Genomic DNA, 27,221 nt, shown 5'->3' with positions numbered 1-27,221 from the left:
AAAAGGCTATATGTTTTCTAGAGGCCTAGCATGGTTAGAACACGAGAGTATTTTTTATTTTGATTCAGTATTTATGGAAATAGTAAAAAAATCGATAAATAATTGCTTCTCCAGCTACTAATTATGCCTTATAGTTTTCCTAGCAATTCGCTATAGTTGTACCAATTGTGTCTGTACGAAAAAACTCGTGGAGATTTTCTTCAAAAAATTTTGTGTGACATTGTTTTAACTCAAATCAACTAATAATGTGATGACTGTAGGTGAAGAAATATATGAACCCGATAAAATACGTGAAATTAATAGTTTCAAATCTCCGTTTTCTTCTATCACTGGTTGCGTTTATAGGCACACTCAATCAGTCGCACAATTGATGGGGCTAATCCTTCTAAAATATTACTGTCTTATTCTACTGACACCGCGTTTGGACACCTGGATCACCTGGAAGCTATACCGCAGTCAGCTACCGTTTCAGCACGAGACTCAGTGGAGCGCAAATCACGACGATCTGTTTGAATTGGTTTAAAGGAAGAGTCGTAGCCATTGTCCTACTATCCTGAAGATACTTCTCGTCAAGATTTGCCCTAACTATCGATGCAGGCAGAATCGCTTGTTACTGTTAAACATAATTAATGTAAAAAACCCCTCCTCTAAATTTAGCGCACAGTTAAACTAATAAACAAGACTCCAATCTCCTTCCCACCATAGACACCGATCATCACCATGTAATCGAAAAAAGCTTTCCAACCGGGAAGACACCGAGAACGCTTCCCACTGAAACGAGCACTTCAATTAAAGACAAATGGCCACAAACATCAGGGCAATCATCGATAGTGGACTGCACCTCGGGACCGCAGCACTGTCGCTACTCTCTTCACGCGACTGTGGTGACGTAAGTGGTATAAGCCGCAAGTGGTAGCCCTCTCTCCCCTGGGCGCATGGGGCGAAGAAGCCAGCCAGGGGTTTGGGAAGACCTGCAACGGTCGGTCGGTGCCGGTGACTTACTAATCTGAAAAATGCTGTACACAAAAATCTCTTGTCCGTCGCAGGCCAGTCACGGCCCGTCGTCATCGGATCGGCTCACCCCGTGAAGGTGGTCCTCCACCGGGCGATGCGCCTCGTGGGGTGGTAAAAATTGTTTTCATAACACCAGCAGTACCACCACCAGCGTAGGGCTGTGCAGCAGGGCAGTAAGTGCGCGCGAGCGGAGGCACTTACCTTTAGTTCAAGCAATTTCACACTAAAAATCATCAATTTGTGCACCGAAGATGCCAGGTGAAAGATAAATGGAACGAGTGAGCGCGCAGCGCCTTCTCGTGGGGTGAAAGGGAAAAGGGGGCAGAGCAACGCGCGATCGCATCTTCAGCTGGCCAGAGGATCGCTGCAGTGGGTCGCTTTTTTTGTGAAACAATCTGTGGGGAAACATAGAAACATCTCCCGGGGGGAGGGCTGTTGGGTTGACCCCATGCGAACCAAACTGCAGCATACGATTAAAGTAACCGTTTTCCTAATGCGAACAAGTTGTCGCCCTGGGTTGTCGATCGTGGGCTTACAAAATATGAAAGAAAAAACCGATCGTACCGCCCGATCGGCCTTTCCGGGGGCTTCAAGAAATGGTTTCAAACTGTGTGTTTTTCCGGGACTGAACGTTTGACGTCTGGCTTTTGCTACAACTTTGCAACTGCTTCCGTGTCCCCCTGAGAAGTGCAGGTGGGCCCGCCGGGCGACGTCTGGACATGCAAAGTACGGGGCTCCAGGGGCTGCCCTGGATTAGATCCGTGTTTTTGGACGTACTAGGGAGGGATTCCAACGGGTTTCATTTTCATATCTTTCGAGGAGATTTGCGAAAACATACCATGTTATGGTGCATAATCCCCGTCGTCGTCGTCTCTCTCTCTCTCTCTCTGTTGCCTGTTGCATTTGGCACCAGTTTGGGGCGGATCTGTTGCTTACTTTCTTATCACATTTTATTTTCACTCCAGTCGCGCAACTGTTTTTCCGTGTGGTAGTAGGTAAGGTGTTTGATAACACTTTCGCACTTTGCACATTTACGGAACCGATGTCTGGTTTGGGGCGCTTCCCTTGTTGCTCGTTTTTAGCGACAAATATTACGTGGTGTTTATCTCTTTATAGCTTTTCTTTTGGGAGCATTCCAAACACACCACAATTATTTGGGTTATTTCATTAGCTTTCCATAATAATTGCCCATTTGAGAGGTTTGGCCCCGCTCGGGCGACTTCAAGGGAAGGGCAGTGGAGTAGCTCCATTTCTAAGCGTGCTAAACGGCCACTGCATACCAACGCACACCAACCCCGTACCTTCACGTGTCTGTCTGCGGTTGATGGTTTGAGAGGTGTCGGAAAGAATTAAATTTCCTCATTTTGTTGTGTGATGTTCATTCGATGCCGAGGGTTCCCCAAACGGAAGCACGTTTGTTGCAAATAAAAAAAAACACACACACATTAATGTTCACAGTTTAGTGGGCAAAAAACTAAGAGTTAAAAAGAAATTTGAGCCTAGTAGTAAGTGGAAAGCGTAAGTGGACGTATGTATTCCACACATAAACACGTAGTGCGTGCTGTTGGATCGTTTGGCGGCCTAATTGTTAACTAACACCTTGCTGCGGAAAGCTTTATTTCAAATAAATGACGAAGACGATGCAAAACAACGGTAAGACATGCAGCCGATACATGGGAAATGCGTAGGAGATCGCATTAATCTGCTGTGTTAATAATTATTTGCAATTAGCATGAAGTTGAGCGGGCTCACTAAAGTCTAATTGGTTGTTTAAGCTTATTTTTACTTTATTTTTATTGCCCGTAATAATTGCTTACGCGTCGAACGGAAATCAATTCCCTTTTTGGCCCCCGAGGATTAGGAAAGAACTGCGCAACGTTTATGTTCCGTCATCCTTGGGGCTAAAGAGAATTGCTGATATCGTTGAATTGTTAATGGTGCTCTGGAAAAACACCGTCCCACTCGAAAATTGCATCGATCGAAAGGGCTCCCGGTTGCAATGCAGCCAGTCCCCTTTTCTATCCGCCCGAGGTAGACCCTCCTCGGGCGTACACTTCTTGCGTAGATTAGAGTGCGCTTTTCTGCAAGAGCCATCGACCCCTTCCCCTTCGACGCTAATCCACACCTGTTCTTCTTCCTTGTCCTAGCCACACTTTCGCCGCACACGCACCCACCCACCGGACCGACGGCGATCGATGATTGCGCAACTTCCGTTGCGTGGTTCGTGGTTTGGCAAACGTGGTTGCTTCCGTTGCTACTCGATTTTCGTCTTTGCTTCGTTGCTACACTTACACAGTGCTGCATGTGTGCTCTAGTTTTGTGCGTGCGTGATTGTTTTTTAGTCTACCCTTTTTTCTTCCTTTTTTTTGCCTTTCCTTTTCTTTCACCTTTTCATCCCATTTTCAACGAGCATTACAATACGACCCCCTGTGCAATAGGTCACGCAAATTGGGCGCGCAAAAATCGTTACGAACGATTGTTGTTTTTTTTGGCTTCTTCTTATTGTTCGTTCGTTCCCTTCGTTTTGCTAGTACGAGTTCACGAGTCAACGAACAGTGCTCGCGCCAGTGCTGCAAAGGGGGTATGCGGTGACGGCAGTCGACAACTAAATTAGGCCAACAAATGATGAGACGGTTGTGTATTTTTTTCAATGTTTCGGGATGTTGAAGCAGCACACGTGAAGCAGCACTTAAGCGTGAAGGAATTAATAGGATGTCCCACGAAATAAAGCTCGTACAGGCGATGCGGTGGTGGTGCTTGCTGGCACAACAATCGTTACACGCACATCATCAGCATGACTGACCAGCGTGATTTCGGCGTTACGTGTACTGCGGGAGCTGCAGCGTGATGCATTTCGCACGCAAGCTGCACGAGGGTGCGTTGATCCCGGCCAGAGCAGCAGGGTATAATTAAGGGCGGAAATAGACGCGGGAACAGTGCTAAAGGTCATCGTTGGATTATGTTGGTAATCTTCTTGGTTCTTCGGCAAAGCTTGAGAAGACAAGCAGGATTTTAACAGAGTTGCCAAGAGTAAGCTGCATTCGACATACATGCATGTGTTGGTTAAGAATCGATGATACTTCAATTTTTGTAAATTAATGAGTTCTTCTTGGATAGCGAGAAGATGCAAAGCAGTGTGCATAGCTATTGTAGGCATTATCCAATGATCTGATTACATGGAAATTGCTTGGAGCTAAACTTAAGTTCCTCATACGTACACCGAACAAAAAAAAATGCATCCAGAGTTTTACATAAAGCGAAAGAATGCCCGGTTTTTCTGTTTAAAGACACCCGGGCATGTTACACCAACCCGTTCGTCAGGGTTCAGGGTCTCCGGAGGGAAGCCGTCGTAACCGCCAGCGAAGAAGCAATGCACACCGAAACGGGTAAACATCATGCGTGCGGCGGCGGCTCATTCTTGTTGGGTTAAAACTAACGGACGTACGGGGTGAACCTCATGCACTGCAACTCAGCCAAACATCAAAACAGCTGTACGTGCACCAAACGCGGTACACCTTTACTGCCCGGAACAGTGGGTAAACATGTCTGCCGGCAACAAACGCATATTTAAGTTTAGTGAGTTTATGTCGTCTTGCTCACAATCTCGGTAGATTGCAACCTGTAGACAGTGCCACAGTGAGTGAGTTGGGTTTGCGAGAGCTAGCTAAGGCCAAGTGAATTGTGCATCAGATCGTTTAGCAGCAGTGATCAGAGATGAAGGGCCGCCGGTTCCTTCAGCTGCTTCCAGTACTGGCGCTCTGTGCCAGCAGTTGCCTCCCGCACAGTGTGTCCGCACAGTTCGGCATGGGACCTTCGCCGCTGCTCAGCCTGGAGGATTACGATTCGGACGAGATGATCCCGCTGGTGCGGCAGGTGCGTGTACCCGAGCCGAGCAGCTACGCGCGATCGCAGCCAAGCGCGAGAATGCTACCATCGGTCGAGTCCTTCCCCATCACGGACGATGTGCTCAAGCAGCTGCGGTCGCTTCTGATCGTAACGCCGGAGAATAAAATTACCAAACTAAAGCTACCACGCAAGAGTGCAGCGAAAACGACGGTAAAGCACACTGCCACCGTTACTACCCCGAGCGTACCCACCAGCTCGACGATGTCGACTGTGTCGACTACGAGCGCACGGCCTTTGATGACCTCGACCGCCAGCCTGCCCGATTCGCGAGAAGTCGGCAAGAAGTGGTTCCCGCTGCTGCTGCAGGAAGCGATCGATAACATCCTGCAGAAGAACACGTCCGAGCTGGACGAGCTGGACGAGCTGGTCGATCAGATCGCATCCGGCAGTCGGGTGCATCGGCAGGAGGTGTATGAAGAACCGCCCGCGTCCTACCGCAATGCGTACGAGCAGCCCAGTGCGGGCGAAAGTGACACCGCTGGATCGCTGGATCTTCCCGCGGTCAATCTGGAGCAGTTCAGTGCCGGTGTGCCGTATGTGGTGAACATCTTCAACAACACGCAGATCGGCTACATCGTGATGCAGGTGGCGAATGATTCGGAGATTCGGGTAGAGCCTCCGGAAGATGCCCCCGAAAGCGTCACCGTCAGCTTTGATGTGGAGCGAAAGACGAGGCGGACCGTGCCGGATACGAACGAAGAGTACGATTACAACCTGTTGCCTTCCTCGAACAGTTTGGCCCATCAGCTGTCCAAGTCGGCGTACAAAGAATCCCCAACCGTACAGTACATGCACAAATCGAAGCCGCCGGTACCGCTGCCACCCGCTAGGGCACCCGCGGTCGAGCCACCGTTTTTCAACCTTCTCAACACACCCGACAACGAACCGGTCCGGTACCGGGTGCTGCTGCGCAACAACGACGCCCAGCCGGACAAGATCAACGTGCGGCTGCCACTTCCGGGCCAGATGCTAAGCTCGCCAGTGAAGCTGCTCACCGGCGACCGTCACCCAGCGAACCAGCCGCACGGGAAACCGCCCATACCGAAGCGGAAACCGCTGTACCAGGAGCAGCAGCCCACGGTGCTGAGAAGTCGCCTGCCAGCCGCCGACACTGTGGTCGAGTCGTTCGAGTCCCGGCCAGCCGCCCGGCGACTGACAAACGGGCGCGTTGTGCGTAAGTATGATTACGAAAGCTCGGAAAGCGAGCTTCCGAGCGAAGACCAAACCGACCTCACCCTACCGGCCACTAACACCGTTACACAGCGGACAGCCAAAATTTTGTCCAGTGGTAAGCACGACCGCCCGACCACGACCGCTGTCCACCGTACCACGCCGGAACCGTACTCGGAAGCGCAGAAGTACAACTTTGGCCGCACGTTCGGATCGACCGATGCGCAGCAGGACGGAGACAGCGAGCGCGACCGGCCAACTACGGCGCGCTCCGCCACGAGCGCCGACAGCTCCAACCTGGCCGACCTGCCGGGCGATGACGTGCTGTTCAATCAGACGCCCGAGAACAGGATGGTAAGGGCGGGCCAGGATTCGGTGGTGGATGCGTATCGCAGGAAGCGGAAGGAAGAGCGGCCGCTGAAGCGATCGATCCCGACGAGCGACGGCGCACTGAACGAGCTGTTCGGGCAGGGAAAGGGACGAAGGCGGTGGGGTTCCAGGGTGCTCAGTTCCGAGGAGTCCGAGGAGGATAGGTCCTAAAAGGCCGGGTAGGACGTGGTGCGACGTGTAAATAAAGACTGCCATAGACGTTTAGTAGGGAGCTTTAGTGAGCATTAGTGTGTTAAGGGGGTGTTGCTGTTGGAATAAATTATGCAAAAGTTAATTGTTTTATACATTTAAAAAACTAACAATATTTGTTAAACGCTTTCTCATTGCAATTGTTGATCTACCAGTGCCAGTGTGAAAAGGGATGTAATATGAAACATTTAGAGCGTCAAAAGCGTGTTTCGTAGTGTCACTTAAGCCTGCCCACAATCTATCATCTAATTGCACCAGCAGGCATCAAAAGCTTCCTACTAATGGCTCATCACTGGCTCGTATGCAATGATCTGCACGGCATAAAGCGCTAAGTAAGTATGTTGACATGAAAAGGCACAACAAGTGTCGTAAGTGTGTTGTGTCGAATTCATTAATCTTATTACGCCCGTTTTTGTGCCGTCGTTCGAGCGACTATCGACGATCTGGGCACACTGGGCACACCGGGCACATCCAGAATAGAGCACCCGTCCGTACACGCCGTCCACGGGGTCCACCGCTTGGGCGACAGTTTTGTGAAGAAATCGGCGGCTCGGTGGCTCACAATCGACACCTCAGACACGTGATGGCGTGACTAATGCTCTGCCAAGTGACGAACCGAAACGAACTCATCTTCCCGCCCTTCCATTGGAAGAGACGGAAGCAAAAAAACAGCTCTATAAAGCAACAAACAACCAACCCGATCTAAGCTTGCCGTGGAAAAGCGTGTATCTCATCACAGTCCCCTTCCGAGGTCCCGGAGGCGCCACGCCAACGAAACTGGCAAACGGTTCCAAAAACCAAGAAGAGGAAACACTTGAACTCACCATCTCCTTCCCGACCCCACTCTCGCCGACGACGACGACGACGCTCGGCAGCGAAAGGCCCCCACTGGAGGGTAACCCTTTCCACTCGACCAAACCAAACGACCGCTTGGCTTGGCAACCGTTTGCGAAGGCTTCTGGCTCCAAACCTGCCGACCGTGCGCCGCGAACGCTATGAAAACCGTGCCAAACGGCGCGCAATTCGTTTAGACGCAACCGAGCGGCCGAGGCGTAAGTGCGTGCGCATCGTTTGGCTCTGGGCTCCGCCATCTCCGTATCTGTATATTCTCCGGACAGCAGCACAGAACCACACACACGCGTGCTGTGGTTTCTGGGTGTTTTGGGGGTCCTCGTGGTTGTGCCTGTGTGTAAAAAAGTGTCCGTCTTGTTTGCCGTATTATGCCGTTCGCTCGCCAGTTCGTGATAAAATGTGCATTTTAATAACGTTTTAAAAGAGGAAACGGTTCAGCTCACGGTTAGCCTTACCGAGGGAAGGAACGTGTAAAAAAAAACAACATACCCCTCCTTTTGCGAGTGTTTTTCGCTGGTGTTTCGTACAGCCCGTGGCAAAAGGGGAAGTAAAATAAAATAAACACAGTGGTACAACAATAACACCAAGTCGAGCACGAAAGTGCCCGGAAATAGTGCCCCTCGGTGAACAAATAGTGTTGCATGCCTGCGGTGCAGTTCCGGTGCGTTACCAACGAGAAAGCAACCCCCGTTCAGAGCTTGTGGTGTGGTGCGGAGTGTGAAGCACCGGAGTTGTCCAGAACGTGTGATACGAACGATACCGTGCCAACATGAGGTGGCAAATTGTGGTACGTAGAAGGAGTTTTTTTTACTCGTTTTTATTAATATCTTGGAAGAAATGGAGCGAAGTGTGTCGTGCTTGAGTTTAAACAATTTCAACGAATGAGCGAATTGCTCGAAGCAAATCGTTTTTAAGAGTCGAATTACTTCAATTTCCTGTCCAATTGGAAAATGAAATTTAAATGCCACTAATGGGTTTATAAGCGTGCAATGCTAGAGAGAGAGACGTTTGATATTGCCGCCAATTCGAATTGCGACCCATTAATGGCACCATTTATTTGCATCCTCACGTTTGGCTTTTCACGCTTTTCACGAACGATCGTCCGCTTCTTATTGTTCTTCCTCTTGTTATTTCTCCTGCTTCAAAATACATCCATTTCCGTTACGGTGGAGCCTTGAGGCTTGCGAGTTCAGGGTTTACGTTTGATGCGTCTCAGCATTGAAACTCCACACTTTTTAGTGTCAAAGACTTGAATGCGCTGAACGCGACGCTCTCTCACTTTAAAGAACGTAAATCGTGTCTTTTTAAAAAGATGCGTTTCGGTGTTGCAAAAATTTGAATTGTTTATTTGTTTGGCTCGCAAAAACAGAACGGCGTTAATCACGGCGTCAGCCGAGGGCTTTTTAGATGTGGGAAAATGTGTAAAACATACCGTATAGGTGGAGTTGTGCACAATAAGTAATTAGCAAATAGTGGTGACATAAATTAGCTAACTATGTGGTGAGAGGATCAAAACCCTTCCTAAAGCGTTCTTATTTAATTCTGCAACATCGTTCCTGCCCGCTCGGGAAGCTCCTCTTCAGAGGGGGGAACAATTTCTATGGGAGTGACCTTACTGAGGGAAACGATGATTGCTAATGTGAATCGTGTATCGTATTTGTTGCTTTTTAAAATTATTTTCCATTATTTTTGACACAAGGAAATACAATTCAAACATTCGTCGAGTCGCTGTGCAGTTTTCCTTGAGCTTTTGCGAAAAAATAAGTTTTGCAATTGTTTGGTTTTTTTTGTTACAAAAAGCGAAACATTAAGCGTGTGATTTCATTCAGTATGTGTCTCACAACGTTGCATAATCCAATTTTTTTCGAACACAATCGGGATATTAATGTGAGCGCATTAATATCGTCCGATTAGATTTGAATAAAATCATAAAGGAACGGGTTGAATAACGTGACGGCCACACAAAAGACCTACTTGAAGTGGTTCTTTCAGCAGCGACAAGCGGATTGAAGCGTGCTTTTCATCGTCTACACATAATTGACCGATTGGGTTGGGCTGTCGCACACGCTCCCGATCAATTCCGCTTCCCCTAACTGGAAGTGGCACCATCCCGATCACGCTTTTTTTCTTCCTATGCATAATCCTATCACCATCATCATCCTCCTTCTCATCGTCATTGGAGACCCATTTGTACACACACACACATACACTACTCGGCAACTCGCACTCGGCAAGATATTTGAATGATAAAAAGAAACCATTTCACATCTCTTTGTTTGTATGACCGGCTGTTGGAGTTACGGGGATTTCCCCCCCCCCCCTTGCTTTTTGCTGGCCGATCCTCTCCATCAGGTGGCGTATGCATAACGGAACCCTCCCGGTCCACTCGGTCGGCAGCGGCATTGTGCGCATCACACTTGCGCGCGCGCGCGCTCGTCGGGACGGCGACTTGCGTAATTGCAATCAGCTTCAGTGCCGACAGTACCGATCCTATCGGTCCGTCGGGTTCGTTGCGGTGGCTGCCTGCGCTTTGGTGCTGTGCACCCCAAGGGGAAGGGGAGGGAGGGGGAGGAGGAAGCTGTGCAGATCTTCTGCCGTGTTTCAAATCGATCGATTACCGGTTTCGGTCTGCGGGACAAAACCATCTGGTACAGACGCTGTGGGGAGATGTGTGGTGGCTTCCTGTAGCGATTAGCAGCACAGTTGTATGGCTAATGATGATTTCGGAGGGTTAGGTTGAGGGGTCCAGTAGCACCGCACATCAGGCTGAAGAGGTAGCAATTGTTTGAAGCAGTTGTTGCAAAGTATTAAACTAATTGTACGCTCTTTACAAACGGCGCTAAAGGACTTTCAATCAATTCGAGGTTCGTTTCTTTGCTCTAATTCAGCTCTTTTTCCCCGTTTGTCCCGTAGACACGTGTTTCGGGTTGGATTTTAGCAATTCTGCATTTCTTTTGCATCTTTTTTTTTTTGTTTTCTGAGCCTAACGAAATTTTGCATACACTTTCCCTCTCCCCCTGTTTCATTATCTTCGCTCATTTGCCTATTTGCCTCATCTTGGCGAGCCTTTGTCGGTTTTGCCGCCATCGCACCGCGGGTGATTTTTCTCTTTGTACATTTTCCAACACCAGCGGCCACAGGTCGATGATGCGCAATCGCAGCATGTCGATGTTGTGCCACACGGAGCGGGATGAGCCTTAGGCCGTGGTTTAACTGCCCCGAAATACACGCAATCGTCCGAACATTTAAACCCCGATGCGATGGGGCTAAGGAAAGAGCGCAGGGCAGGCAAATAATAATTAAACAAAAAAACTAGATACACATACACACTGGTACGAGGAATTTTACACTGCGAGCGACAGCGGTTTTTCAAGGCACAAAACTTGTGGGGTGGGATATTTTTCATATTTTCATGCTTGTGGAGCATTTTTTGTCTGTTTGATTCTTTGTGTGTTTGCTATGCGCTGCGCGGTTCGAAGCGTGTTTGTGTCTTGGGGAAGATTATTATTTTTTATTTTGTTAGCTTACTAGAGTGAAGAGATATGAAGAGAGATTGAGAGAGATAGAGACAGAGGAGCTGAAAAAGTGTACGAAAGAAACAATTAAATCGCGAGCTGCTGTAAGCGCGAATACTGGCATCGGGCAGCAATACCAAACATTGGCCGTTGGTGCCCGCTTGTGAAACGCGGACGCACGCCGGTTGCAGGTTGTACCCCGCCGGTGGCTGCGTAATTTTGCGGGGTCACTCAGTCACTCGTTCAGTAGTGTGTGCGAGTGGCGCAGTGGTGCTGTAGCGGTTCGGGCGGAAGATGGCAAGATATTATGCTCGGTGTAGTTGCTTTTGGGGGTGGATTTTTTTGTTTGTTTGTTTGGTGCTTGGGCTCTTCGGGCCACAAGACAGCGAGTGAATGAGCAAGCGGAGCTAATTAGACGTATAATTATATGTCTTAACTCTTATGAATTCTCCGCTCTACCCTCTGGAAATACTCTTAATTTTCGCTGCAAAAGAAAATAATGCGTTACACAGCCGAAAAGCATAGATTTCACTTTTTATGCATCTTATAAGAGGCACAAGAAAATAAGCAAACGAAAAACCCTTTCTATTAAAGGTGAAGTACGAATATGGAATATGAAAAGCGATAACAAAAGGAATAAGTCATTAAACATTATCGAAAAACGCTAAGATGCGTAATAAAACAATGGAACGAAGAAAAAACAAAATTGCCTAAAAGGTATAAAATAAAGATACAATTCAGTAGAAGAAATAAAAAAAAGGAAAAAATATTCAAACAAAAAAGTAAAAACAAAATAGATCTAGTATGTTCAGTTTTCAAGTATGTTCAATAAAATTATGAACAAAATAGGAACAATGCGATACAATAAATTGAATAACAATGAACAAATAACATGAACAATAAAAGGCAAAACCAAAACATAGAAATTCGTGCTTATTTTCAAAGTCTCAAATTACAAATGATAAATAAAACATATTAAAAGAATAAGCAAAACCAACAAAGATCATATTAATCCAGTTTTTGACTCAATCTTGAACTCATTAAAAAGGGCAACCTAACTTATTTGGAAGCCACACGAGCTCCTTGTTTCTTCTTTCATCTCTAACGCATAACAACTCAACCAAGCTTAATTGCTCGTTACACCCGTTTTAGACCAGTGTTGTGCTACTAAACGAGTGTGTACCATACCATTTAGCGACTAATTAGACGATCGCATGTCTCTTACCACACACACCACCGATTGCTTTCTTCGTCGTGTCGGCGTCAGATCCACAACCGCTACGACTGCGGGCCACTGGGTAAGCCTAGGATGTTTCGCTACACCTTGAAGTTTGGCGATGACCTTGTCCTTAATTGTGGCCCTTGTTTTGGGGGCAGTCAGTCCTTCGATGATCGGTGCGGACAGATTTGGCATTAGCATGTACGGTCATACTTGACACGATGCTGCACGATGTGAAAGGTACAGCTGAATCAATTAAAGTTTAACACAAATCATGGCACAACTCTCCATTTGCGCACCGGGAAACGGCACGCGGACACGGAGCGAATAAAAGTCGACATTGCAACAACGCAGCGCAAAAAGATGATCCTCCACGATGATTGCCACATTGACCTGTGGCGGTGTTTCATGTGCGAAAATGCCTGCTGCAGCGGGATGTTGTGCAACTGTGGAAAATTCGTACAACGGTCGGGGGGAGGGGGGGGGGGAAGAAAGTTGCACCCCGAGTGAGAGCAGAAAAGAAGATGCGCCAAACAGGACCACTTTCATCTTGTTCAGCTGTACAATACCAGAGGCTGGCTGGGTGGTTGTAAATATAAATTAGAAATGTCTCTAGCACATCGGCCCCGGTACCATACGCGCACGCCTTCCAATCGCTCCAGGGCTGGAACGTTCGGATTGGAAAAACCGGCTTGCAACGGGGTCGGGGATCGTCCGAACCGCTTCCTGTTTGGCCACTTTTTGTGTGTCTTTTTGGACATGTGCGACTCGGTGCCCGATTGTGACTTAACACACGCGCGCGCGCGAAGGTCCTCCAAAAGCGTCCAAAACAGGTTCGCTGGACTGCTGCGAGGTGAATGGGGGAGGAGAGAGGGAAGTTTTCACGCCTTCTGAAAAATTTCCCCCTGCCGGACCCCGAAGCCATCGCTCCATTGGATTATACAACCACGCTTGTAGCCGGCCCCGGAGCCGGTAGAATGTGTTAGATGTTTCACGAAGGCGGGCGAGCGAGTGAGAGGCATAGCGCAAAGCAAAGATTCAATTTCTTTGGCTTCCAGCATGAAAGATGAAAGTTGTTCTTCGCTTGCGCAGTCGCCCGGGACTTAGGTGTGGCTTATCCACACACTCACTGTACCCTTCTTGGTTGGCTTCGATTAAATAATCGCACTTATCGTCGGTACACAGGAGCCTGCGCGATACGCTGGTAACGTTAGTGCTTATTTACATAATAAGCCTGATCGCACATGATCTTGCCGGGGCTGCCATCCCACTCACGCGAAAGAAAGCCCGACACCCGCCAGTTTGGTTTTATGCGACCATGCTGACCCGACTACAAAGTGTGTAACACACTAAAACAACACTGCACAAAAAAAAGTGCAAAATTCGCATAACGACGCACTTTCGCGGTCGCGATGTCGAGACGGGAGGGGGATGGCGTTGAAAACGGGAGCACAACGATTAAAAGCTCGTTTCGGTGAATTTGATAATTGCTCTAGTTTGCGGAGGGGGTTTTTTTTATTCCCCCGTGTCCGTTTGTTCGGCGTTAGTGTGAGATGCCGATCACGCACGCGCTGGCGGTTCGTGAGGAAGTCGACCGGGCTAAACGAGCCGCGCCGAAGATAGTTTGAGCCGAACGCGCGCGGGCACCAAGAAGAGGCTGCTGAAATGGTCGAAAATAGCCACTTTACGGTTAACAGCACGACCCGTGCTTCACATTATCGTGCATTGTGTGCAGTTTTGGTGTTTTTGGTTTTTGCACTTTTGCACGATGCCTATTAAACACGCAGGAAGTGATCGCGGTTTGCCGTGTTGTGCGGGGCAATTTAGCATTCTGTTTTATGGTGCGTGTTTTTTAGTAAGCGATTTGCGCAATTATTGCATCGGCACGATAACGTGCTAGCACGTGGACGATGGGCGTGAAAGTGAACGAATAATCGCTTCCGAAAGTGTGAGTCTTGGCTGGTTTGGTGCGTGATGTGTGTCCGAAAATGTGGACAGAGCGGCTTTTGCGAGGCATACAAAGAGCATTAAGATGAATGTCTGTGAAGCTATTTTTAAGAAACTCAACCAAAGACTGTAAAAGATGTCAACTTAATGTTGATTCCTGTTTTTGTTCCTCTTTCCCCAGTTGCTTCTAGTGTCAGTGGCGGTCGCTTCCGGCGAGAAGAAACTCGAGAAACGACCGACCAAAAAGGCTCACTCGGTAAAGCCGACCAAAACGCCCAAATCCATCCTCGAAGAGTTTACCGCTCTGCCGCCGGCCGATGTCGACTTCATCAAGGAGCTGGACCGTCAGTTCAAAGAGCATGGCGACAAGATCCGCATCAAGGTGGAGCGCAGCAATGGGACGGACGGCAAAAACATCAAGCGTACGATTGACGGTGAACTGGGGTAGGTTATCTGGAGGAGTCTTCCAACAGCTCGACTGTGATACTAAATGTGATCAAATTCTCTCATGTTTTTTGTTTCTTTTCGCCAGATACGGTCACTACAGCAATCAGGCCGATACGGGGTATCATTTTTCCAAGCCGAAATACATGATCTACCCCTACTCGCAGCATGACATACCGCCGGTCCGCTCGACGCACAGCACCCACGAGACGGTGACGGACATTGAGATCACGCCCTCGCACAGCTACGAGCTGAAACCGATCGAGGAGGTGTACCAAGTCTATCCGACGCAGCAGTACTCGCACGAGCAGCACCAGCACCAGCAGCAGCAGCAGTACTATCAGCAGCATCATTCGGGCCAGCAGCCTAAGCAGCTGTTCCACCAGGAGGACGATTCGCCGGTGATTGTGCTGAAGATTCCTGGCCCTTCCAAGTATGCGGCACATCTGCAGGCACTGTTGCAGCAGTATCTGGAAATTCGGGCCGCCCAGCTGTACAAGGAGCTGGAAGAGCATGAATATCAGCAGCAACAGCAGTATGAACAGCATCATCACCAGCAGCAGCAGCAAGTACAACATCAGCAGCACTATGTGCAGGAGCAGGAGGTGCATGCTCACCATCACCACCAGCAACAGCAGCAGGAAGAGTTGCAGCAGCAGCAGCAGCATCACGAGCATCACACGAAGACAAAATACAGCCAGCCCGATCCGGTCTATCCAACCGAGATCGCCTACGTACCGATGATTCGCACGCATCAAAATACGTACGTCCCGCTGCCGGAGCAGTACTACGACGCTCCCAAAGCTCCGTCGCCCCGGCCTACCAAGCATCGGAAAACGACCGTCACGCCAACGCACGTAACGTTCCACAGTACGGCCGCGCCAGAGCCCGCCTATCACTACCAAACCTACCATCCGGAGCAGCACGCCCAAGTCCACGAGCAGCACGAGCAGTCGCACGCGCCCGAACATCAGCAGATCCAGTACCAGTACGTGGCGCAGCAGCCCAGCGGGCACGGGGCCGAACATGAGACGCAGTACGTGTACGAGAAGCCGATGGTAAACTTTGTCACTCCAGTGCCCGAGACGCCAACGCACGCACACACGCACGAAGAGGCGTACCACCAGCATCAGCATCACCGGCAGCATCAGCCACCGAAGAAGTATCCCAACTTTGCCGAGTACCACCATCACCATATGCCGCCGCAGCAGCAGGAGGAAGAGTATCTGCCCGAGCCGAAGCTGGTCGAGAACTATCCCAGCCACAAGCATACGCGCGTCATCTACAAAAGTCCCTCCCTGAAGACGGAACTTCAGCAGGAAGCATTACAGCACGAACACTACCATCATCAGCAGCAGCAGCAGCAGCATCATGAAGACGTCCACCATCATCATCAACAGCAGCAGCATCAGCAGCAGTACATACTGCAGGAAGTGTACCCATCCCAGGCGTCCTACTTCGAGGACAAATCGTTCGTGGAGTCGGTCGGCCCGCAGGCAACGACAGACCGGAGTGAAACGGCTTCGCCGCACTACAACACCGAGCAGGTGGTGGCGATCACGCAGAAACCCAAGCGGCTGTACAACTACCACGCCCACTCTTCCTCGTCCGGCCATCACGGGTCCGGATCGCGCGGCTCCCGGATGGCGGCCGGTGGCAGCCGCTCGCGAAGCGGCTCGAAAGCGTCGAGCAAACGGGATGCGGCCGGTTCGCCCGCACCCTACACCGAGGACGAGTTCCGCAAGGTGAACAAGATGGTGCAGCGCATGAAGAAGAAGAGCCGCACGACGCCGGCGGACGAGGGTGGAATGATGACGGCCACCGCAATGAGCCCCACTAGTCCGAGTCCGCGGATGGTTGCCTAGGTCGGTCTGTCTGGTTGTCCGACACCCGTTTAGCAGTTTAGTGAAGTTCTAGTGAAATACCCCCGCACGACCAGTGCTGGCGATGATGCACACGTGTAGGAATGCTTCTTTGGCAGGAGTGTGTTTTCAGTCTGTTTTTTGTATTTAAATTATTAATAGCAGCGTTTAGTAGCGTCGTACGTAGATGGATGATCAACGGAGACGGTGGGATGAATGAATGAAGCGCCTAAAGTCATGCAATCTGCACGACAAAGTTACCGTTGTAAGGAGGTACACTGTCATTTACATGTTGAAAAGGAACAAAAGTATTTAGCGATGATCGATACAATGGGATTGTCAGGAGAGGAGTCTTAGCATATGAAAAGTGAGAACGAAATGGACACTTCAGACGTCGTGCGAGGAGGACAGGAAGGATAAGCTAAAGAAATGCATAACAGCAATGTAACTATTAACTTGTAAATGATGAAACATACCAGTTATTAAATAAATCTATTGATTAGCGAAACATTAAACTTTGCTGGTTCTTTTTGTTCTGTTATTTATGAACTCATATACCAAGTAGGTATGTGGCAAAGGCCAGCATCCCGCAGTTCGCTCACTCTCCTTCTCTCTCTAGTTGGCCTGCTCACGATAGAGCTCGTCGATGTGACATGGCCCGGTCAACAATAATTCTCAAGGATGCTCGGCCCCTGGCTGCAGCCTCCCATCCAGATATCCGATCTCTGCGCCTTATGCCGAAATGGGGATCGCTGTCGATCACTATCTTGGTGGGGCATGAGTCCGGCAACTTCATAACATTCCCCACCATCGTATCCTGCCAGCCTTCGCCACCGTCAGATGTCGTTGTCTAGCACCGCGCTTCGAATGACACCTTCGTTGGCGATGGTGAAGAGCAGAGAGGAGATTTCGTCACCTTGCCTCAGATTCCTGTGAGATTCGAACGAAGCTTGAAATAGGTATTGAAGCAATTGCCAGAAATCAGACGGTTGTAAGGATGAAAATATGCGGCTTTGTACCGAGTAACTTGGAGGTAGACAACCTGGCCATGCCATACTAGCGCAACGAGCTCATCCGAGAGAAAATCGTCATAGACGAAACAGATTGGCATGACTGCGTTAATGACAAAAGAAAGAGGAAGGAGATTTACCAAACAATGGTATGAATCTGTACGAAGATAATCTGATGTTTTCAGGTGTCGTGCAGATTGCATACATGTACATTTTGCACGCTGCTCACAAGGTATGCAATCTACGATGCATCTCTAAGAAATCAGAGGATATTGAAAGAAAAAGTAGTGGATTGATAAATATGTTTTTGTTACTCTTTGTCAAACCAATAAAGCAATAATGAATTTAGCTTTTCATACAACTCATAATCGTTCCGTTTCACTTGTTTTTTTTTCTCTCTCTTTGACTCCTTCAAATAGGCATGCATAATTGCAACACTTTAAGCAACACGCACACCGCAAACCATACTCTATTGGACAAAGCAAATGCGTTCCATTTAAAATATTAAAATTCTTTATTGGTAATGAGAGAGAGAAAAAAACAACAGCATAACAAACACCACTTGCGCCCTGCAAAGTCCGGCCATTTTCCACGTGAAAGTGAAACAACATACTTGGGCGGATGGTTCGCTAAAAACTGAAACCAACGTTCACTAACCTCATCGGCCGTCTGCGCGTGAATGAAATTGAAGAAGCCACGTCAGGGAAAGAGTAAGAAAAATATAAAAAAGTAACGTAAGTCGGCTGTGGGGAAGCGTTTTACATACTGGCAGCTTGTTCGGGCGATGCAGTTGTGCATTATGCGTTTGTGGCAGGGCTTAGATTAGCTCATTAGGGCATGGAACATGATTTTATTATTTATCGTTGTTCGTTTGGTTTTGTTTTTTTTTCTTGCGTGAACTTGACTTCAATTAAAATGACCGCTTGCTCAATAAAGTAATTGGGATGCGATTAAGAAAGTTGTAAATAACGTGTGAGCTATAAAGTTTAAATTAAACATATGTGTTCATTTGTGTTTTACCATCAAGCTTGTAAGAAAAAGGAAATGAGTCATAAAATATATAGTAAATAAATTGGTCGATGCGCTAAACAAGTGATTATTTATCACATTCGCTTGCATTGTTAGCTATTTGTTTCTATTTGCTAAGCCCATAAACCTTTAATTTGTTAAGCTGAAATTGGATGATCAAGACGCAGGCAAGTTTCAAGCATCACTTCAACCGCTCGATTATTATTAATGATGCGACAACGAGAAGGACCCATAACAGCACGTGCAGGAAAGGAAAGCACCATTAAGGGATCTGCTCATCTGACAGGACAGGCACTTGGGCTCGTTCAACGGTGCAGCTGATTGCACGGACACGCCACACACTCACGCACTCACGCGCATGCCCTCCCGAGCAGCACGCGAACAATGCCAATGCACTTTCTTTGCCAATAGAGTTTTACATTTAATAGACCGTTCATGACCGTTTCAAACCACCGATCCTCGTGTGTCTATGCAGCATAAAAGTAAAATCGCCTGTTTAATCGAACACCCCCGCGCGAGCACTCGTTCGTTCGGCACAAACGCTTCAAATCTTTTCAAACGGAAGCCGCGATGATGGTCGGTCACTTTGTGTGAGCGGGCCCCATTATGCCTATCCCCGTGAAAGGGTGATTTACTCTGGGTGTATTGATACGACGGTTTGCAAACGTTCGCTCACTTCCCTTTCCGAACGATTGGTTACTGTGGTGGCCGTTTGGCTGGATGGATGATCATTAGCAGCCGCACTAATCAAGAGATAGATGGCCGCATCGGTAATGTCTAGGTAATGTTGTGTGCGGGGTACGGCACGGGTCGTGCTACATCGATCTATCATCGAGAAATCCGGCAATGGGCAATTGCGTAATTTATGAGCTGTGTCTAAGTAGATTAAGGTGCAAGCAGAGCGCAGGTTCAGTTATTTTTACAATGTTTCCACTGTGATAAGCGAAGGGATATCGTTCGTATCATACAATTAATATCTTTTTATCGAAAAGTGTTTAACTTTTTTGCTTTGTTTTCCAAGCACGGGAATAACTGAAACTTAAAAAAAAATGACTGTAGTGAGTCATCATTGGCACAAAAATAAAGAATTTGTGTCGTCAGCAATGAACTCCACCAATCAGCAAATGACCACCAATGAGCAAATGTTCGTTTACAATCTATTTAATGATCTTTTGATTCAAATTTATAATATCAATAAGGTGATAACACAGTGAAAACCTGCATTGAGAAATCCGCCGCAAAGTATGCAATCTATACAGCACGATATGCTTATTGGAGCATTGTACATTCCCTATTTATCCTCAAATACTTGGTTCATGACACCAGTTGGAATCTTATACAAAAAATCAGAGAAAATACGTTAATGTTGTCTAATCGAAAGCTCCAACCGTCGTTAAAGAGCCATCGGAAACTCACCTAAATGAAACCCTTACCAACAACGTCAAATCTCAGTCCTCAGAAAGGACATTCCGTGGCCGCGGTGTGAAATCTCACTCGCCAAGGGGCAAACAAACCCAATGCAACAACCTCTAAACACACGATCACACGATGCACCCGTACCATTGCCCTATTGCATGGGCTATAAATCGCAATCGCCGGGGGGTGTTGTGCGCACCAACGTCCAAGCAAAGCTAGCTAGCTAGCGCTCCGTCTGAGTCGCATGCCCCGAGATTGTTAATCCTGTCCAAACGCCAACCGTCCGTCTGCCGTGTGATGAGAGGCAAAAAAACTCTCCCCGCCTCCGTCCCAAGGCAAGGTTTTCCACCTGAAAGGAAAATCTGCACCCCCCCTGCGTGAGTGCGATGGATGAGGGGTGAAGGAAAAACCAAAAGGCAGGTAGGATTAGTTTGTACGACTATGCAGAGCAGTCACTACCCTTTGGCGGGCGAAATGGAAGGTACAGGAGGAGTGTGGGCGGCCCGCAACAATGGGGTGCTAATAAACGCCCGAGATGCCAAAGACTTTTCTTCTCGGGCGCAGTCTGGCGTTAAAGTTTGCGCCGCGTGGTGTATAAGTGGTGCGATTTCTTTTTCACTGCACAGTTTTGCTCTTCCTTTTCTTTCGCGGCAAAAATTGGGCGGCCCTCGTGAGGGAGAGCGAGCGAGCGAACCAATCCCCGGTACTGGCACTGGCCGCACGGGAGGAAACTTTTGCAGGTGCACATCCTATGGTCTAGGGACGGATTTCGGCAGAGTTTATATAAAACGCGCGTGGCCACGGTTTGTGCACAGTCAGTATCAGCTCGGCAACCGTGGCGCGTTACGATGAGGTTCCATGCACGTGCACTGCTGTTGATAAGCCTTGCCGTAAGTTATCCAAGTGTGTGTTTGTGTGTTTCTTGGGGGAAGATCGCGGAATATGGTGTACTATGGAAAAAAGGACTTTGTGAAATAGTTAAGGGAAAAATGATAGTTAAGGGAGAAAACATAACATTGCAAATGCAAATGTAATGCTGAATTTTACTGACCAAGAGTTATTGTGAAGTGATGAACGTGACACCATATCCTAAAGACATGTAAAAAATTCTACAGTGAACAATGCACTAGTTTAAAATTGAAATTGAACTACAAGTGTAATTTTTAAGGTGCTCCATAGTGAAGATTACTGATTGGATGTTCTTTTATTTTTTCATTTATTTATTGGCAACTGTGGTGAAACGCAATTCGTTCTGACGATGAAATCACAACCCCAAAACAGGTGCTTCTATGCGCGGCCAGCGGTGAAAGCGGAAAGCACAAGAAGAAAAACCGACGACACGAGGACGAGCGGTCAGAACAGGTTTACTATGTGGATCAAATAGCATCTGCTTCTGCAATTTCACCCTGGACATCGAACCGTATCATCGCCAAAACTACTGGTGAGTAGCGAGCCGAATTTCCAGAATTTCCCACCTGGAAACTGACCTCCACTCTCCGCACGGCACAGAAAATGGTAAGGAGTCCCAGTACGTGATCAACATCTCGCCGGACGACGAAGTCATCATCCACGATGACCGGGCGGCAACCGATCGCACGTCGGACCGTGGCCCGGCGGACGACCAAACTCCGCAGGACTTTGTGCACGAGGCGCTGCGTCTGCGCAAGCAGTACATGCAGAACGGTCCGGCGAACGGCGGCACTACTCCGCTGCCGGCAAGCTCGTTCGTCGAGTTTACCACGGTCAAGTACGATCACTTCGGCCCGAGCAAGGCGCCACCGGAGCGGGAAGCACCGCAGCCACACATCATCTACCACAGCAAACCTGTTCCGACGAAACCGGCCACCACCGTGGCACCTGCGCCAAAACCGTCCGTCATGCCCACCTACCGGCCAAAGCACATTAAGCCGAAAACTACCCAACCGATGCTGGTACACACGGTCACGCCGTACGTGGCGATCGAGCACGAGCAGCCTGCACCGTTGCCAACGATGGGCTATCGGCCCAAAGAGATGAAGGCACAGGCAGCACCGAAACCGGAGACGGTAGCAAAAACGGCCCATCTACCGGCAGGCGGGAAGGCTGCACCTGTCAAGCAGCAGGATACGGCCGCTTCCAGTGTGTACGTGCAGGCTGTACGGCCGGATGAGTCAACGTTCGGGAGCAGTAGCTACGCTACGCACCACGAGTCCGGCAGCAGCTACCAGGAGTTCCACAAGTTCACCCCCAACAGTGACACGCAGAGCAGCAGTTCGATACTGACCGTTCACAAGGTACGACCACCGCTCGAGGTGTACCGTGCCAAACCGTCGAAACACCCGCGGGAAGAAGAGCACCGAGAGTACCAGCCAAAGGGACCGAAATATCCGCGCGAAGAAGAGCATCGGGAGTATCTGCCCAAGGGACCGAAACATCCGCGAGAAGAAGAGCATCGAGAGTATCTGCCGAAAACTCCCAAACCAAAACCACAAGCACAGGTCCCGGTAGAGCTGGGACGCTATCGCCCGACAAAAGGTTTTGTGGTTGAGGAGGACCACACGCCGAGCTACCAGCCGGAGAAGAAACAACACTTCGTTTCCGAGGTGACCAACCCGCACGTGAAGTACGAGAAGGAAGTGGAGGAAAATTTTCTCAAACAGCAGCAACAACAGCAGCATCAACAGCAGCAGCACCTACAGCAGCAGCACCAGTATCATCAACAGCTGGAGCAGGAGCATCAGCACCATCACCATCATCACCATGGCTACGAGACGCCGCGACCTGAAAAGAAGCACAAACCACAGCCTACCGAGGAGCCGCAGTACTACCCTTCCAAGAGCTACCATCCGATCGAAACGATCACGCAGGTGCAGATGGAACCGGAACCGATGCCTTCCGAGGAACCGTATCGATACAAGCCGGTGAAATCGCACCACGTCGATACGTTCAAGCCAGCAGCGCCGATTAACTACGAGCTCGATCCAAGCCCACCGGTGCAGGTGAAGGAAACGTACATTTACCATCCTGCCAAGTCGCACCACGTAGATCCGCCCAAGAAGCAACCGGAAGTGAGCACGATTTCGTACCACGGCTCCAAACACTACGAACCCTCCGACAAGCATCTGTCCGAAGCGGTGTCGCCCGACTTCTTGAAGCTGGCAACGGCGCGACCTGCGAAACACAAGTACGCCGACCTTCCGAAACCTTCGCCCGCACCGAGCTACTCCAAGGTGACCAGCTATCCTACGCTGCAATCTACCAGCTCGCAGCGCGAGAAACCGACCTACGATCCGTACAAGTATCGCCCCAGTCCCACGCCGGAAGTGTCCAGCGTTGGGCATGGATTCCAGAAGATCTCATCCTCGCCGGCCTCGTTCCCGAAGTACATTCCAGCAAAGATTGGAGAGGCACAATCCGATGCCAGCACACCGTACAGCTACAAGCAGGGCCAGGTGGCGCCGGCCGAGACCTTCGCCAGCTACGTGCCCTCGTCTACGCCGGAATCGTTCAGTGTCGGTGTGTCGCAGGACTACCCGAAGATGTTCTCCGCATCGCCAACTCCGTACACCAAGTATGGGACGGGCAGCGCTGCACCACCAGCGTCCGACACGCTGTACGAGTTCCCGCACATGAAGGAAACGCCCAAATCGTTCTCCAAGTTCCAGGAGCCGAAGACGTACGCCAGCATTCACCCGTCCGAGCAGCCGTTCAAAACGCTCAGCACCACGATCTTCATGAAGCCGGCCGTTTCGGAACCGAGCTTTGCGTCCACCGCCGGTAAACCGATCCAAAACCTTACCACGTCGGTCGGGTTGAACGCTTCGCCGAGTGACGCTACCAAGACGGAGTACTACACCGATTCCGAGGTGACGACGTACTATGTACTGCCCAACGGCACTGAGATCAAGCTCGGAGACGACCCAGCCAAGATACCGCAGGAGTTCCGCATCACCTCGGACGATGCGTCTTTCCTCAGCAGCAACTACTCCACCAAGCTGGCGGAGGACTTTGCGATGAAGTACAACTGGGACAGTTTGCATGCGGTCGCCGACGGGGAGTTTTATCTTGGGTCTGCTTCGGATGCGGGACTGAAGGCGCTGATGAAGGATGCAGCCAAATCGTCCACTGCCAAGCACCACGAGCCGATCGAGTACATCGTGCGGGACAAGAAGAAGCTGAAACCGCTCGTATTTCCCAAGGTGCCGCACAAACCGATCAAAACGGTAACGATCTACAAGTCGACCCACCGGTCGTCGGACGATATGGAGGGTGGATTCGAGCCGATGATCGGTGTGCAGCCGCCGATGGATAAGAAGAGCGAACTGCCCGGAGGGGACGACGAGTTCTACTACACTAATGAGGCGGTCGAGCTGGAGGACGATCCGTCGAAGGCGTCCAAGAAGAATGCCGTGTTTATGCCGGGTCAGGGCATGATGGGTGGACGAATGCCCGGACCGGGCATGATGCTAAAGCTCGGACCAGGGTCCATGCCCGTGCGGGAACCACAGGGACCGGCACCGGCCCAGGACATGGACATGAGTGCGGAACCGTCGAAAAAGCACCAATACTTTGTGCTGTACCACATCGAGGACAAGGAAAAGAAGCCGTCCCGTCCGCATGTCCCGCAGCCACCGCCAACTCCAGTTGTGCCTAAGCAAGAGATACACTACCACTACAGCGAGAAGGAGTCGGAAGAGCCGGAGGTAACGCACGAACACTACAACTACCACCACGAGGAAACGATCGAAGATTCGGACGACGATATTCAGCACCACTACGTCAACCCCAACTACGGTAAGTTCAACTATCGGCCAAACATTGCGCACCCATCGTACCAGCGGCCACTGCGCGACAGTATGGGCGCTGGCAGTGAAACCACGCTAAAAGTAGTCGATCCGGATGCGAAGAATTCGCGCCCGCTCGAGATCACCAAGCAGGAGTACATGCGCCACGTACAGAACGCCGTCCTACGGTACATGCGCCAGCTGCAGGAGGAGGGCCGTCTGCCACAGATTGCGTCCCGCGACTCGGACGACACGCAGAAAGCGTTCGAGGAGATCGATCTGGCCGCACTGCTCGGCAATGGAAATGGAGGCTTCCCGAAGCAAAAGTTCCCTGCGCTGAACGGGGCGATGCGTGCGAACGTGCCACCGAGCCCGAGCCACTACAAGCCGATGAAGTCGGTGCCGAGCTCGTCGACGTACAAACCGACACCGGCTGCGCCCCAGAATGTTAAGCTGGGCAAGAACACGTACACGGCGGGCAAGCCGCTGAAGGTAGCGATCGAAAGCATGCAGGACACGCTCAGCAGCAACGTGGATCTGACGGTGAAGGGTAACAAGCCGCTGGTGAAGCCGGACCTGTCCGCCATCGACGTGGGCCAGTCGTACCTGCACGGGTCCACGCTGGATCATGGATCGCCGTCGCCGAAGGATAGCCACAGCTACGGAGGGTCCAACGGGGGCGCTTCGCCTAAAACGAAGCTCCATTTCAACCAGCAGTCGCATCACGACATCAACTCGATGCTAAACGCTAAGGAGGGAGGTCTGCAGGGATTGCGGCCGAACTTGAAGGGTTCGTATCTGGACCATGCGTCCAATAACTTTGGTTCGATCAAGGCCGGGTCGGCGAACGTTGGCGCTTCGATCAGCTTCGGCAATGGGGGAATGGGAGGGCATGGGAAGGGGATGCATGCGAGCGAGGATGAAAACAACAAGATTGCACCCGAGGCGCTTGATGCACCGATCCAGATCATCAACGGTATTCCAATAACGAACCCGTACAACATTGACATTAACACGCTCAGGTAAGAGAACGCAAAGGGAATGGGAATTTGAACTTCTTATCGATATTCTGTGTTCATCACTTTTCAGATACATGCTGGGCGGTCTCGCCCAGGCACAGGCGGAGCAGCAGCAACAGCAGCAACACACGCACAAAGAACCGACGCTCAAGCTGAAGGGTTCCAACTGGATGTCACTGCCGACAATGGCTAGCCCGACGCAGGTGTTTTCCTCGCACATACCAACTTACCAGCATCCCCCATCGGAGGTGAACAACTACAAGTACAATGCCAACTTCGATGCGAGCAACTTCAAGATCAAGTTCCCGAAGAACGTCAAACCGAAGGGAGCGTCCGGTAGTGTCGGTGATGCGGCGACCAGCGGCTCGATGAACTATGCTGCGTGGGCCGAGTCGCCCCGAGCACCGAACCTGCTGGTGAACGGGAACCACTTCAACCACGGTAATGGGAATAACAATCAAAACCATGGCAACGGCAACCAGAACCAGAACGGCATTGTAGGCAACAGCCGCCCGATGGCGGTACAGAACCATCACCATCATCAGCAGATGCAACAGCAGCAGCAGCAACAACAGCAGTTCCAACAGCAAATCCAACAACAATTCCAACAGCAGCAACAACAAAACCAACAACAGCAACACCAACAGCAGCAACAACACTTTGTGCAACAACAACAGCATCAACAGCAGCAACAATTTATCCGTCCCAACAGAGAGTTCAATCCGGAGCTGTACCTCAACCCGAACGGGCAACTGTTCCAGGGGCTGTTGAAGCAGAACCCGATCATGAGCAAGAAGGCGGCCACCAGTGACTGGAAGCCGACCACAGTCAAACCAACGACCGGACCCTCCAAGCCGGTCAAGATTGACACCAGTCTGCGGCCACCGCCACCAGTAGTAAAGGGTTGAGGAGAGGGCGTAGCTCGAACCCTAACAACACCACCTTCAATACCAAAGTCCGATAGAACCATCCTAACTACAAAGGCTCCCAATGCGCTGTGATCATGTACTTACACTGTTTTCTGAGCCGGTTTCCAACGTTAAAAGCATTATTCAACACGCGCGAGATATTTTTCAACAGCACAGCGGTCAGAAGCATATGACAGCTGTTGAAAAACATCTCGCGCATGTTGAATAATGCTTTTAACGTGGGAAGCTAACCCTGACAGCAGTATAGTATTAGCATGATGGCTAACGGCAGTCTGCTGAAAGGTGCCCAAAGGGCAGTGGTCGTCCACAGTTTAGGTGATGAAATGAAAGTATTTAGAGACATTGCATGCTTTGCATTGACGCTTCACCAGACCAGTTGCACTGGATGTTGTTCTATCAGCTTCCGTTTCTTCTTTTATTTAGTCGATAGGGGAATTAATTTATTTTTTACTCGTAAGTTCATCCTGCTAATCATCCTGGATAGTGGCTGTTCTTTATAGAGCATAAAGACAGCCCGACGTACTCACTGTAGCTCACTATAGATGTT

At 49.8% G+C, this 27,221-nt stretch overlaps 2 protein-coding genes across 2 annotated transcripts; both read left to right on the top strand.

The window, feature by feature from the left end:
- Nucleotides 1–7,662: 7,662 nt before the first annotated feature.
- Nucleotides 7,663–17,023, top strand: LOC120952100 (myb-like protein Q). The gene is made up of 3 exons (XM_040371220.2): nt 7,663–8,308; nt 14,384–14,646; nt 14,735–17,023. The coding sequence occupies exons 1-3, from the start codon at nt 8,291–8,293 to the stop codon at nt 16,509–16,511; spliced, it is 2,058 nt and encodes a 685-aa protein (XP_040227154.2). The 5' UTR covers nt 7,663–8,290; the 3' UTR covers nt 16,512–17,023.
- A 2,997-nt stretch (nt 17,024–20,020) lies between these two features.
- On the top strand, nt 20,021–26,827 carry LOC120952686 (uncharacterized). The gene is made up of 4 exons (XM_049611258.1): nt 20,021–20,853; nt 21,245–21,404; nt 21,473–25,748; nt 25,816–26,827. The coding sequence occupies exons 1-4, from the start codon at nt 20,812–20,814 to the stop codon at nt 26,651–26,653; spliced, it is 5,316 nt and encodes a 1,771-aa protein (XP_049467215.1). The 5' UTR covers nt 20,021–20,811; the 3' UTR covers nt 26,654–26,827.
- The last annotated feature ends 394 nt before the right edge of the window (nt 26,828–27,221 follow it).

The sequence above is a fragment of the Anopheles coluzzii genome, chromosome 2 (assembly GCF_943734685.1).
Source record: "Anopheles coluzzii chromosome 2, AcolN3, whole genome shotgun sequence".
Lineage (NCBI taxonomy): Eukaryota > Metazoa > Arthropoda > Insecta > Diptera > Culicidae > Anopheles > Anopheles coluzzii.
This window is presented reverse-complemented; position numbering and strand designations above follow the sequence as displayed.

Excerpts from the sequence above, each read along its gene's own strand:
- LOC120952100 (XM_040371220.2), top strand. Across the intron at positions 14,647-14,734 it reads ACGATTGACGGTGAACTGGG|ATACGGTCACTACAGCAATC; the intron begins GTAGGTTATCTG and ends TCTTTTCGCCAG.
- LOC120952686 (XM_049611258.1), top strand. The coding sequence starts at position 20,812 with ATGAGGTTCCATGCACGTGCACTGCTGTTGATAAGCCTTGCC. Across the intron at positions 20,854-21,244 it reads TGCTGTTGATAAGCCTTGCC|GTGCTTCTATGCGCGGCCAG; the intron begins GTAAGTTATCCA and ends ACCCCAAAACAG. Across the intron at positions 21,405-21,472 it reads TATCATCGCCAAAACTACTG|AAAATGGTAAGGAGTCCCAG; the intron begins GTGAGTAGCGAG and ends CGCACGGCACAG.